General features: G+C 34.3%; 1 protein-coding gene across 4 annotated transcripts in view; it reads right to left on the reverse strand.

Moving 5' to 3' along the window:
• Nucleotides 1-13,117, reverse strand: part of Grm5 (glutamate metabotropic receptor 5) — a 462,620-nt gene that overhangs the window by 74,244 nt on the left and 375,259 nt on the right. For all 4 annotated transcript variants that reach the window (XM_047516832.1, XM_047516831.1, XM_047516835.1 and 1 more), the window contains 2 exons: nucleotides 8,678-8,846; nucleotides 2,357-2,483 (listed from right to left, as the gene is read on the reverse strand). In XM_047516832.1, coding sequence (XP_047372788.1) covers nucleotides 2,357-2,483; nucleotides 8,678-8,846 — 296 coding nt within the window. The remainder of the gene's footprint in view (nucleotides 1-2,356; nucleotides 2,484-8,677; nucleotides 8,847-13,117) is intronic.

Genomic DNA, 13,117 nt, shown 5'->3' on the forward strand with positions numbered 1-13,117 from the left:
TTTCCAGACCCTATTACATTTTCTGGCACAAGCTAATTCCTTAATTTATTAAATGAATTAATTCCCATTTAATAATCTCAAAAGCATCTCAAACTGGTCTGATAAAAATTTAAACTCTTGATCTTTATGAAAGAATGTATTTATTTTTCTAATCTTTAAAGCATTAAGCTTCACAACCTTTTAAATGCCTTATAAATTCTATACCAAAGTATATATCTTGCATCTCCCAAAGCACTAAGGACAGGAGACTGAGAACTCAGTAGTGACAACCATTTAATTTGTCTACCTGCTCCCACCTTCCATCTGTACCCAAAATTTTCTCCCTCACAGCAATCAGAATGCTATTTTTAAAAGTATACATTAGGGCTGGGGAGATAGCTCAGTCAGTAGAGTGCTTGCCTTGCAAACACAAAGCCCTGGGTTTGATCCCCAGCACTGCAAAAAAAAAAAAAAAAAAAAAAAAGTATACATTAATTCTTAATGTTTTTACATCTACTGAGACCTTGCAATGGGTTTTCAATATACTTAAAACTTGCAAATCCTGAGCATGTTCGTAGGCTATACATGATCTTGCCCCTGTTATTATTTTAAATCTCTTCTGATACCGTTCTCCAAACTGCTTCCCCTTATACAGACCTATACATGTGCTGTTTTCTTGGTACAAAATGCCCTTTTCCCCATGATGTGTTAATTATTTCTATTTATCATGTAGGTCTCAGCTAATTTTTGCTTCTTCCAAAAACCTTTTCTGACTACAATTGTATTCTCTAATATTTTCATTTTTAACTCCTGTTCTTCTACTTCATACTTCTGAACACAATTTGTCAGTGTGTGCACATGTGTGTCTCTCTCCCCCAACATCCTAAGATATATAAGGACTACTAGGTGGGGGACCAAGGGGCATATGAACCATGTATAAGTTTTCAATTCAATTTCTCCATCACCCATTACTGTAATGAAAATAGTAATAATAAGACATATACCTACTGAATGAATGAAATAATAGACTATGCTCATTTTCATTTTCAACAGCACAGTCTTACATAATATAGGACAAATATATATATATGGTCTGATGCTTTATCCATGGGTTCTGTGTTTATGGACTCAACCAAATGCTTATGGATCAAGGGGAGCAGATTACATTCTATGTGTATGTGGTTTTATCTAAATAAACCCCACTATTAAGTATAATTATAATGCACAAATGAAAACATAAAAAGGAAATCTTTTGTATAAATACCAATTGCCAAAAAACTGTAATGTAAGCAAGTCTCAAAAGGTCCAGGATCACAGGATGTTTATACCCAGGATTTTGAAGTAAGCTAATACAACTAGCAAGAATAATCACTCACCCTGTGAGAGATGGAGTCTAACACTGCTGACCTTATGATCTTCTAGCATTCAAATTCATCTCAATGCTGAGGGGTTAAGCTGGTCACTAGGTGACCCGACATATCACATGATGAGCCCTCTGCCTGGAGTGCTCCTTTCTACCTATGGGTGCGCTCCTCATCCTCCCCTGGCCAGAAGTCTACACCTTCATTATATTATCATCACTTTTACTATTTACCATTCCACATGAAAACTGTGAGTTTCTTTAAGGCAAGGGCAGTATTTTAATTTCCATATCTTTATTTCATTAGGCAAACAGGACAATAGGATTCAATGCATATATTGATGAAAAGTTGGAAGCAAAGTTGGGAGGAAACACAATCTGCTTTGGTATTGCAAAAACTTGAAATGACTTTGAAATATAGAGTGAGAAACACAAGGATATAGAGGATCATTCTTTGGACTAAAAACATAAAAAGCCAATCCAAAACATAAAAGCAAAAAATAAACAAGCAGAGAAATGTTTTGACCTGTGCCAACATTAGTTTAAAAGCTCTTATTAGTTGGAGGTTCCTGGTTTAAGTTAAGGAAAAGTATTAAGAATAGCAAATAATTTTAGTCAAATTTCTACACAATTTGGCTTTATCATTTGCTTTGGAACATGTTGGGATGTATTCCAGTCTTTTCTTAGGTAATACTTTTCCCTGTGCTCCTCAAAGGACATAATTAACTGAGTCCCTGCTTAGGAACATCTGGGAATGTCCTGAGGATGGACGGACAATCTAGGAATTTTGATCTAATTCTAGAATGAGGATGGAGGTATAGACAGATCATTCCAAAGATCTAAAGATTGTCATGATTAGCTCAGGCTTTGGGAAGGCTTGTGTTCTTCAGAGAACTATTTATCCCATAAATATGACCACCTAAGATGAGAAATACTTGGAGATGTGATCCCTTTCTCCAGTGTTTGCCTGTTTTCAGTCAATTTTAGATGAAGGGGCTGAGATTGTGACACATGTACCTGTCAGGTCATCAGTGGGCCAGGAACCCAGCTGGCATGCTTTGCAGGTGTACTCATCAAAGACGTACTCATTCTCCTTACAAGGTGTGCAGGTCCAACAACAGCTGACTTCTCCCTTCCGGATCACCTGAGGCAAACGTTTACATTTTGGTTAATAATTTGCATAGATGAAAATCCAGCAATCATTTCTTCAAATGTACTGCTTTTCAAAACAGATAAGGTCTTCACATACACTCTTTCAAAGGTTATCAGACAAGTAGAATGAGCATCAATATTCTCATTTTGTAATTAAATAAACCAAGGATGAGTTCAAACAGTGAGTCCAACATCCCAAGTTGGTTAGCTGCGTTGAGAATTAAGTGATACACAAATCTTTGGATAACTATTTTTGGATATCTGTATTTAACTGAAACCCTGCATTTGTGCTCATGTCTATGTCATACGGATACATGTAAACAACTGAATATTCCTCTTTTTCTTCAAATTAAGAACTTTTGCTCTCTGAATTTATCTTGGCTTTCTCCACTAACTGAATAATTGTGAGAAAAAACATTGCATTCTTCCAATATTAAAAATATTGATAAAATAATTACAAATTTGTATTGGATAAAAACAGTGGCAGAAGATGAAGGATTTTCGGACACGATCTCTTGGTCTCTTTCTACTAAAAATCTGATTCAAAGTTCAGTCCATTTCTTCCTCATTCATTAAAAACTTTGCTATCCTCAGGACAGTTGTAAAAAAAGGTCATTTAGACTATTATATACTGCTTCATCTATTTGATTTTTTAAGGTAATAGAAAATAATTGAAATAATTTAATGGTTGAAAGAGTCCCAGATGTTTTTCTTTAGAAATGGATGTGTCTTTTATTTCTTCCTGCCATCACTGGTGCATGAAAAGCTTCTGTGGAATAGAGGATAATTCAGTCAATGTTCTTAGAAATAAATAAAACATTTTGATTTTGCTTTATATTCCTTGTCTTAGATGCTGACCTTTTCAATGAACTTTGATAATATTATCTAAACACCTATAGCCACATACAATTGTAAGTGGTATTTCTATTTTGCATTTTGCATTGTCCCTTGTGCTGACTGGATACTGCAGCAATACATTTTAAGTAGGAAATGATGACAAATGGACCTGAAGCATCCTTTCCCTAAAATAATCTAAATGAGGCAAAATTGCTAATTAGACCTGCTGAATCCAGTCACAAAACTCTTTACCATAATACTGACTATTTACAGAGGATTTAGTGTATGCCCTGTGCTGTGATGCCATTACAACATTAGAACAGCTCTGAATGAGGTTGCTGCTTATATTATTTTATTCATTTTTAGAGGAGAATACTGAAGTATATTATATAGTCAGCTCACTTCCTGTTAGAGTAAACAAGATATCAAATAATGTATGATAGATATCAAGGCTCATACTTAGAAATCTTGGGCTTTATTAGAAGAAAGATTCATAATGTGAAAAATATAACAGAAAGACTATTGGCTCAGGAATCAAGAGGCCCAGGTTCTAGTCTTGCTTAGAGTCACTGAATAGTTATATGCCCTCATTATTCCTCTAGCTGATGCCCAAATGCCTCAAACAGAGCCTACTGTATTGATTATAATAATACTTTGTGGGAATTCCTGAGGGTTAAATAAAACATCACAGTGATTTATATAGCACAGAACTTCCTAAAATACTACCTATTCTTTATTTAAAATAAGCATACAAAGAATCAGATAGAGGAAGGAAGAATGTTATTTATAAAATAATTTCAACTACACTTGGTAAAATTACCTTTAAAAAATTATTAGGTTATGTAATGTAAATAGATATATTTAAAATAATGAAAGATTCTTTTTTCAGACTTCAGAAAGGAAAGGTGAGTAAAAGCTGCTTTTCCCCCACTAGAAATACACTGAATTCCTATGGTTCATTTTTCATTGGTTAAAAATGTCAGTATTTTGCCAAAATAAGTTTATGTACCTTTCCTAGAATAATCCCAATATTACAATCTCTTTGAATCAATCATGGCAACTTAGTATGTCTCCTTATCATTCAAAACCATTTTTTTCATATGTTCTGCATTTGGTTTGAATAAAAGATATAGTGAAAATTCTCTTTCATAGCAGCTCCTATTCTTTCCCACTACTGGAAGTAGTGTTACTTTCTTTATTATTAACAATCTGTGACACATTTCTTTATTATTAACAATGTGTAACACATTTGAACATTTACTAGACTAAACCCTTTCGTGGAAACTAAGTTATAAATTCTCTGAACAACCCCATAAGATACTACCATCAATAAATTTGCTCAGTAATAACTTTAAACCATAATAAAAGAGTATTGTCAACTGTACACTTAATGGAATGAAAATGAGATATGATTAGAAAACCAGAGTTTGGAAAGTATAAATAAAAGACTCAACAAACTTTATTAGAAGATAATAAGCATTAAAAATATTATAATAGGGAATCAAATTCTTCCAACGTGTAAAGTTCTTTATGGTTTTGGTATTTGCAGTGCTAGGGATTGAATCTAGGGCCTTGGACATACTAAGTGATCTACTACTCAGTCACCTTCCAGTTCCTGCTGTATAGATTATTCCCAGAAGAATGGGGTAGAAAAAAACATGTGAAGAAATCTCTCAAAAAAGACATTCAGCATTTTGAAGTTACAGGCTCAAAATGTATCGCTGTATTAAATGCATTAAAACAATGAATATTCATATGGTTATTTTTTGTATAACCATTTTTAAGGAAGCAGTGGAGATCATGAACAATTGATATTTTGGGTGCGTCAATACTGGATTTCACATGAAGAACTTGGTTGCAAGATTGGCCAAGGTGCAGAACTCTTTTGTCACTGTACATCAAGAGTTACTAAACTGTTTCTGAAAAGGATAAAAAGGAAGAAAGAGTGGGGAGGGAAAGAGGGTGGAAGGAAGGAAGGAAGACAGGAAGACAGCTTGGCTGTATTTTTATAAAACTTTATTTGAGAAGGCAAGCAGCATGTCAGATTTAGCCTGTAGGTTTTAGTTTATAATTCTTTCTGTATACTGTAACAAGATATACAGAAATTTCCATATGTTTTGTAAGCCATTGAGTCTTTTAGCCATTATTTTTTTTAGAATATTTTTTAGATGTTGATAGACCTTTATTTTACTCATTTATTTATATGGGGTCCTGAGAATCGAACCCGGTGCCTCACACATGCTAGGCAAGCGCTCTACCACTGAGCCACAACTCTAGCCCCTAGCCATTATTAATAAAATTCAGTTTCTATCTTCTTTGACTTTGGCTTTCTTCCTTCTAGTCTTATGCTTTTCAAATCTTCAGAATGACACTTTGAGGAACTTACAATTAATACAACACTATTTCAGGGTTTTTTTCTCGGGGGGATTGGGGATTAAACCCAGACATTCTTTACCACTGAGCCACTTGCCCAGTCCTTAGTATATTTTATTTATTTATTTTATTTTTAGTTTGTTCTTATTAGTTATGATGACAGTATAATATATTTTGGCATATTATACATACATACATATATGGAATATAACTTCTCATTCTTTTGGTTGTACATGATGTAGAATTACATTGGTCATGTAATCATATATGCACATAGGAAAGTAATGTCTGATTCAGTCTATTATCTTTCCTATTTCCATTCTTCCTCCCTTCCCTCATTCCCCTTTGTCTAATCCAAAGCACTTCTGTTCTTCCCTACTCCCCCCTTATTGTGAGTTATCATCTGCATATCAGAGAGAACATTTGGTCTTTGCTTTTTGGAATTGGCTTATTTCATTTAGCATGATAGTCTCTAGTTCCATCCATTTACCAGCAAATGCCATAATTTCATAAAGAGAAATGAAATAAAAATATTTCAGTTTCAATCTAAAATCTCATCTGTGTTATAAACTGGTGAAGGTGAGGTTGATTGAAAAGCTCAAGGAAAACATCTTAAGGTATATGCACAGCCTAAAATTATACTGTGTAACTATTTCATAAACAAATTATTTTGATATTACTTTTTTCTCCTAGGATATTATACCTGTTTTAGTCAGCTTTGTGTTGCTGTGACCAAAAGAGCTAACCACAATTATTTAAAGGAGAAAAACCACTTTGGTTCACAATTTCAGAGGTTCAGTTCATGATCAGGTGATGCAAGATGAGGCATAACATCATGGTGAAGGTAATGGCAGAGGAAAGCAGTTCAGGATATGGCAACCATCAAGTGGAGAGCAATGGAGTGCCACTTACCAGGGACAAAATATAAATCCCAAAGGTATGCTTCCAGTCATCTACTTCCTCCAGCCACAACCTATCTGCCTATGGTTACCACCAAGTTAATTCCTATCTGTAAATGAATCCACTGATTAAGTTTCAGCTCTCGTAATGTAATCATTTCACCTTGGAACATTCTTGCATTGTCTTACACATGAGCTTTTAAAGGACAACTCATATTTAAACCATGACACACACCAATAAATAACTTATTTCTGTTTTTTAATTATTTTCCATTCTCCTCTTCGTTCTTTTTATTTCCTATTAGTTAGGACACATCAGTGTAAAAGCAGATTTCCTATGCCTGAAATTACCAAACTGTTGCCTACTTTTCACCACACGTTTCTTAATGCTCAGTTACCATTATATTCTGCTCCACTGGGCAGACTTCTATCTTCAGAAGACCCAGATGAACAGCTGATCTTCAGTTTTCAGGTCTTTACCTCACTCCTCTTCTTTCCTGATTCATCTTCCACTGACAACTGACTTACCTGACAGCAAGTTCTGATGGGTTCTCTGAACCTGATCGTACAGCTTCTACCTCTTTCTCTTCCTTTAAACTTTAAAGAAGACATTCTTCAAGACTTTTTCTTGGTCTGCATAATTTTTTATAGAAACTTCTAGGTTGAGCAATTTTATCTACACTATCAGTTTTAACTTCAACTCCATTTAATAAATATCTAAATCTGGATCTTATTTCTCATTGTTCTGGACCAATCATCATGGACTCGCTATCTCTAAACTAACATACTCAACAAATAACCCACCACCTTTTCTCTAAAACCATCCTCATTTGTTATTCCTGACAATGGCTCTTTTTAGTTACCAAGACCTGTAATTACAGTTGATTGTCTTGAATCCATTTTCTTTTCCAACCTGGTATCCAGTCAGTAGCCAGGATTGACTGAGTCTCTTTGTAAGGTTTCTCCCAAATATACATCCTGTCCCCTCTTTCTTTTTTTTTTTTTTATTGTAAACAAATGGGATACATGTTGTTTCTCTGTTTATACATGGAGTCAAGGCATACCGTTTGTGTAATCATAAATCTACATAGGGTAATGTTGTTTGATTCATTCTGTTATTTTTTTTTTTTTTGTCCTCACTATTTCTTCCCAATTCAGGCCCTTGTCAGAATTATCACAGTGTCCTATCACTTATCTCTTCCATCTTTTTTTTAAGATTTATAAATTTACTCATTGATCTTCACCTATGATAGCTCAATTAATGTCAACATCTCAGTCAAAGTTTTTCTTTGACTCCTGTTTAATAAAAACTAAGTCAATTTATTTAGTGTGACTGTGAAGACTTTCCACAAATCTCGACTTTTTCATTTATAATAATCATTTAGAGCAGTCATTTATATACCCTAAATAATTCACTGCTGTTGAAAAACTATCCCATTGATTATTTCTGCATCTTTCCAGTTACAGTTCCCTCTACATTAATGATCTCTCTATTGAACCACATGCATTTTTATGGCCCATTGTTTTACATTTTATTCAGAAGAAAGCTCTCCTTCACCCTCCCACCCCCAAAAACTTACGTAGTCCTTTTCTTTCTTTCTTGAGGAAGTAGCACATTTTTCATGATAACTGCTATTTCATGACCATCATATTTTTCTCATCTATACAAAATCTGACAATAAAGGATGTCTCACTCATTTTCCCCCATTGATATTAACTATTACATTAAGAGGCATTTGATAGATATTTGTTGAATTAATGAGAATTAGCATGTTTTCCAATTCTAAATCATTCACTTATAGGAAACAGTCTTCAAAGTCTTGTATAAGCAGAAAGTGGGGGTAGAACATGATGCTTCCATTGGTTTCATCAGCTCAGACCAACTACCACAACTATTATTTCTTGCATGCTAGATCTAAGGAATTAATAAGAATAAAGAAAAAAAATCCCACAAGTTCTAAGGCTAAAAGCTTACAATGCAAAAAGTAAAGGAAGTCTCAATTTAAAAAAATAGCCAATGGTCACCAACACTGTTGAATTTACAACAAAAATGAAAGAAATATGGCCTCTGTTTTACCTTTATCTGGCCTTTCTCACATGGTTCACTGCACACAGATCTGATGATGTTATTTTTCTTGGTCCATACTTCATCATCATCCATTTTTAGTTCTCCATTGTCCCAACTTCCAACATTGATATAATCGAAGTAATCTTTTCCCATTTCCTTGAAATTCATTATTTCATACCTGAGAAATAAAAAAACAATAATTATTCAGCTAAGAATATAAATAATCTTCAATAAAAATGAAAATGACTTCATTCCTTTATATATAGCTGGTGTCAGATAAGTAGCATTGTAATTTTACAAGACAGTATGCTTAGATAACCAAAACCTATCTGCCATTTTGTTTTCTCTTTAGAGATCATTCTTCTGTTTTATTTATTCATGTACTTATTTATTTATATTTAAACTTATACCTGAAATAGAAAATAATCCCTTGTGAGAAACTGACTTAACCTCAACAGGATGATGGAGCAGTTTTTAAATAACTGCAAGAAATTTAAGTGAGAACTACTGTTGGGCTTCTGAAAAAAAAGAGTTTTTATCTCCATTCCAATGATCAAATTTTCCTTTACTAGACAAGTGAGAAATTTGTAAATCTTTGATCTTGTTTTCGGTATTAGGCTGTGTGGGAGTAACTTGAATAAGGCCGGCTTTTGCCTTTCTTATTTTACCCTTTGTCAACTGTTAAGTTCATTGTATAAAGGCAATTTCCAGAATGATTTTTTTTTTAAAGCCTGAAAATAATTTCTAAAGAACCTATGCAATGTAAAAATACTGGAAGAGAGGAATACTTGGTGAGTTCTCAGTCTTTATTTGTTGTTATTCTTATTTTGAGTAAGGGATAAACATATAAATAGGGCAAACCAACATGCTTATTTACAAGCCTTTTCTTATATGTAAGAACATTTCCAGAGAAACATTTTTAAAATAATTTTCCCATCTGAGGACATCAGATGAGCAATAACACCACTGTTGGTTCCTACAGGAATGCCACAGGTACACCATGTCTTCACATGCTTTTTAACCCTACATACATGGTTCAGGCAGATAGGCAACTAACCCATAAAAACTTCCTCCAACTTTCCATGTTCAGTATGTTCAGCCATCTGGAAATGGATATGGATAGAGTACATCCTAGGTTTTGGGTTCCAGTGACCCTACACCAACATTCTTTACAGAAATAAAAAGAACAAAATTGATGTTGGTATATTAAATCTCCTTTGTAAGAGGTTTTTTTTTTTTATTCCTAGTCACAATTTTTACTGTAGTTTTTTTTTTTTTTTTTTTTTTCAGAATGAGAATCCATTCATATATATTTTTTTGGTTGTTAAATAACTTAAGAATTATCCTGTGGTGTTTTATTTGAAGTAGGTAACAAACTGGGATAACTATCTAATTCCACTTCTAAATAAAAATTCATAGCTCACTTTCCTTTCGACACTGTCACAGTTTTCCTATGGCCAGAGAGCATGCCATGAATCAAGATGTTAGAACACAAAGCACTGAAGTAAAAAGAGTTCATGTATTATGTCACAGGCTACTTCAAATATACAGGCTGCTAAGTCTTAAAAGGTGACTTTCTGTGAGCAAATAACCTTTGAACATTCTGGTCTGGGAAAGAGAAAGAAATGTCAATGTCAGCAGGCTTCTTTCTCTGCTGATGCTAATTTGAGAAGATATGAGGGTATCTTTCCACACTCAAAAACAAGACATCAATCCTATTTCCACTGATTCTTAAGTCTGCCAAATTCTGGTCCAAAATGTTTATTTCGCAGATAATAGAACTGAGACTACCTGAGGTATGCATCAGGTATACCTGTATAACAAAGTTGCAGAGAAGGTGTCAGAGCTAGGACCTAAATTCTGCCTTTACATTTCAAGTCAATTATTCTTTTTTCTACATTATATTACTCCAAATCTATTGCTGCAGCTAACAGATCAATTTTTGGTTGTTTAGATAATGTAAAACTTTAAGCACTTTACATTTTAATGTTATTATCTTTCACTCGTGACTCTTTTATGTATGAGAAATGTTAAAAAGTAAAGGGATTTAGTTTTTGGAAAATAAATATGAAACTGTATAGAATAGAAAATGTCATACTTGATAGGAAAATTATTCAAAGAAATGTTAAATCATATTTTTCATTTAACCCATCAACCTTGTATAATCACATTGGAGACAATAAATCTTCCTTTCAGAATTAATCTCTTTTTTTATGTTAATTGTTTCTTACCTACTTGACAAATAGAAAGATATTATCAATAATAACAAGCTGTGAAAATATCCCATTGCTTTAAAACCTTCAGTATCAGTGCACTGAAAAAGAACTACATAAGAATAATTCTCCATAACAAAGATTTTCCCCTTCTTTTCAGAATTGGTATGAGATATTTTTATTTTTTAATTTTCAGAGAAAGAATATAGAATTTATCATCCATCAAAAGAGAAAAGAATGAGTGACTTAAAAATACCCTTATTTAAAATTTAGATAGGAATTCTAACATTTATTAGTTTACCTATTATTTATATAGAAGGTTGAATTTTATTTTCCAAGAAAGAGCAGTAAGTAATTCACGGTGGTTTTTTGGTTGGTTGTTTGTTTGTTTGTTTTGTTTTTTTCAATTTTTTTGTTTTGTTTTGTTCCCAACAGATTTGGTAAAGACCCCCATTATAGAAAATGAGTGTTAGAAGCACAGATTAGAGTGCCATTCCAGTCACTGGGAACTGGACCATAAAATCCCCAGCCCCTCTTTGTCTTTTTTGCGCTTCTTTCCTGTTTCCTCCTTCCCTTTCCCACCTTTCTCATCATGCCTCTAGGTTTCGGCATCTCTCTGCTCCTGGAACTTCCTTCTCCTCACATTGTGCCCCTGTGAATGATCTGTGAAGGATTATGGAAAATAACATCCCCCAAGACAGCTCCCCAGAAAACAGGAGGGCAGTGTGGTCCAAGAGGAGGGAGAAAAACTAAGACAGACATGAACCCTTCCCAGTAACCATGAGTCCTGCAGGGACTGAGCACTAGGTCATGGACGTTCACGCTTTCCAATTGCTGATGAGTCCTGGAAAGATAAAAGTAAATAGTGAAGGTCTGGGTCACAGTGGGTCCCAGAGGAAGAAGATAAACCGTGAACTCCGGCCAAGTTCTGAGCTTTCATCGCTTCCCAGTAACAATAAGTTTTGGACTTTTCACAACATTTTTCCCTAACTACCCAAACCCACACATTCTGCCTCAATCTTCAATGATCAGTTCACTCTCATTGTAACTTGTAAAACTCAGAGCCCATCTGTAATGGGAGCCGTTTTCTACCCTGAAAAGGAGCTCCTCTGACGCCCGATGAAAGGAAAGCTTGCTGATCGCTCTCATTTGGAGTCATTTGTGCTTACAATCTGCTTCCTTCATATCTCTTCCCTTGTTCCCCTTTCTCTGTGTCCCCATGTCTGTTTCTTCCTTAAATGGCCACAATTTACAGCTGAAATATCCTGAATAATTATATAAGTGAATTTTGCACATCCCTTAAAAACAAAAAATTTTAAATGGTATGCTCCAACAATTTCTATTACAGCACTTAATCGAAACTAGAGGAAATCGTTGTTTAGTTGAACACAAATAATTCACAATTTCCTTCTGGTCAGAACTCTGAAAATTTGAGTGAGCATCCTCAGAAAGTAGTGAGGCTCTTTCCCCAGGAGTTATTGACAGTGGTAGCTGATATGGACTATGAGAGTATGTGGCTCCTAAGTTTCTTTCACCTGTAAGTCTGATGCTAAGGTCCTTTATTGTTTTAAATGTGTCATTCTTAAATATATGCTAAATTGGCAATGGTCCATCCGCAGACACTCCACACCCTGGTTTATACAATAATGCAATTGCAATGACCCATGCTTCTGAGGATGGGTCACAACTAATAATTGAAACCTTTCTACTATATAGTTAGCCATTTCAAATGGAAAATGAGTAAAATGAGGTAACATGCACTGGTAAATGGGTGGTTCTGGAGACTATCATGTTAAGTGAAATAAGTCAATTCCAAAAAACCAAAAGTTGAATGTTCTCACATGTTACTGCTAACACACAACAAGGGGAAGGAGAGGGGAAGAATAAGAGTTCAGTGGATTAGACAAAGGGGAATGAAAGAAAGGGGCTTGGGGCAGGAATAGGAAAGACAGTGGAACGAACCTGATATAACTGTCCTATGTACATATATGAATATGCCACAGTGAATCTCAACATCATATACATCTACAAGACTGGGGTCCTAATTAAAATAAGATATATTTCATGCTTGCATGAATATATCAAATAGAGTCTACTGTCATATATAACTAAAAAAGAACAAATAAATATGTCAAAAAATGCTAAGGTAAATCCTCATTTGATGACTATAACTGAGGTTTGCATATTTTCCTTCCACTGTTACTAGTTGGCCATGAAACTTTGGATGTGTCTCTTT

This window comes from Sciurus carolinensis, chromosome 11 (assembly GCF_902686445.1).
Source record: "Sciurus carolinensis chromosome 11, mSciCar1.2, whole genome shotgun sequence".
NCBI lineage: Eukaryota > Metazoa > Chordata > Mammalia > Rodentia > Sciuridae > Sciurus > Sciurus carolinensis.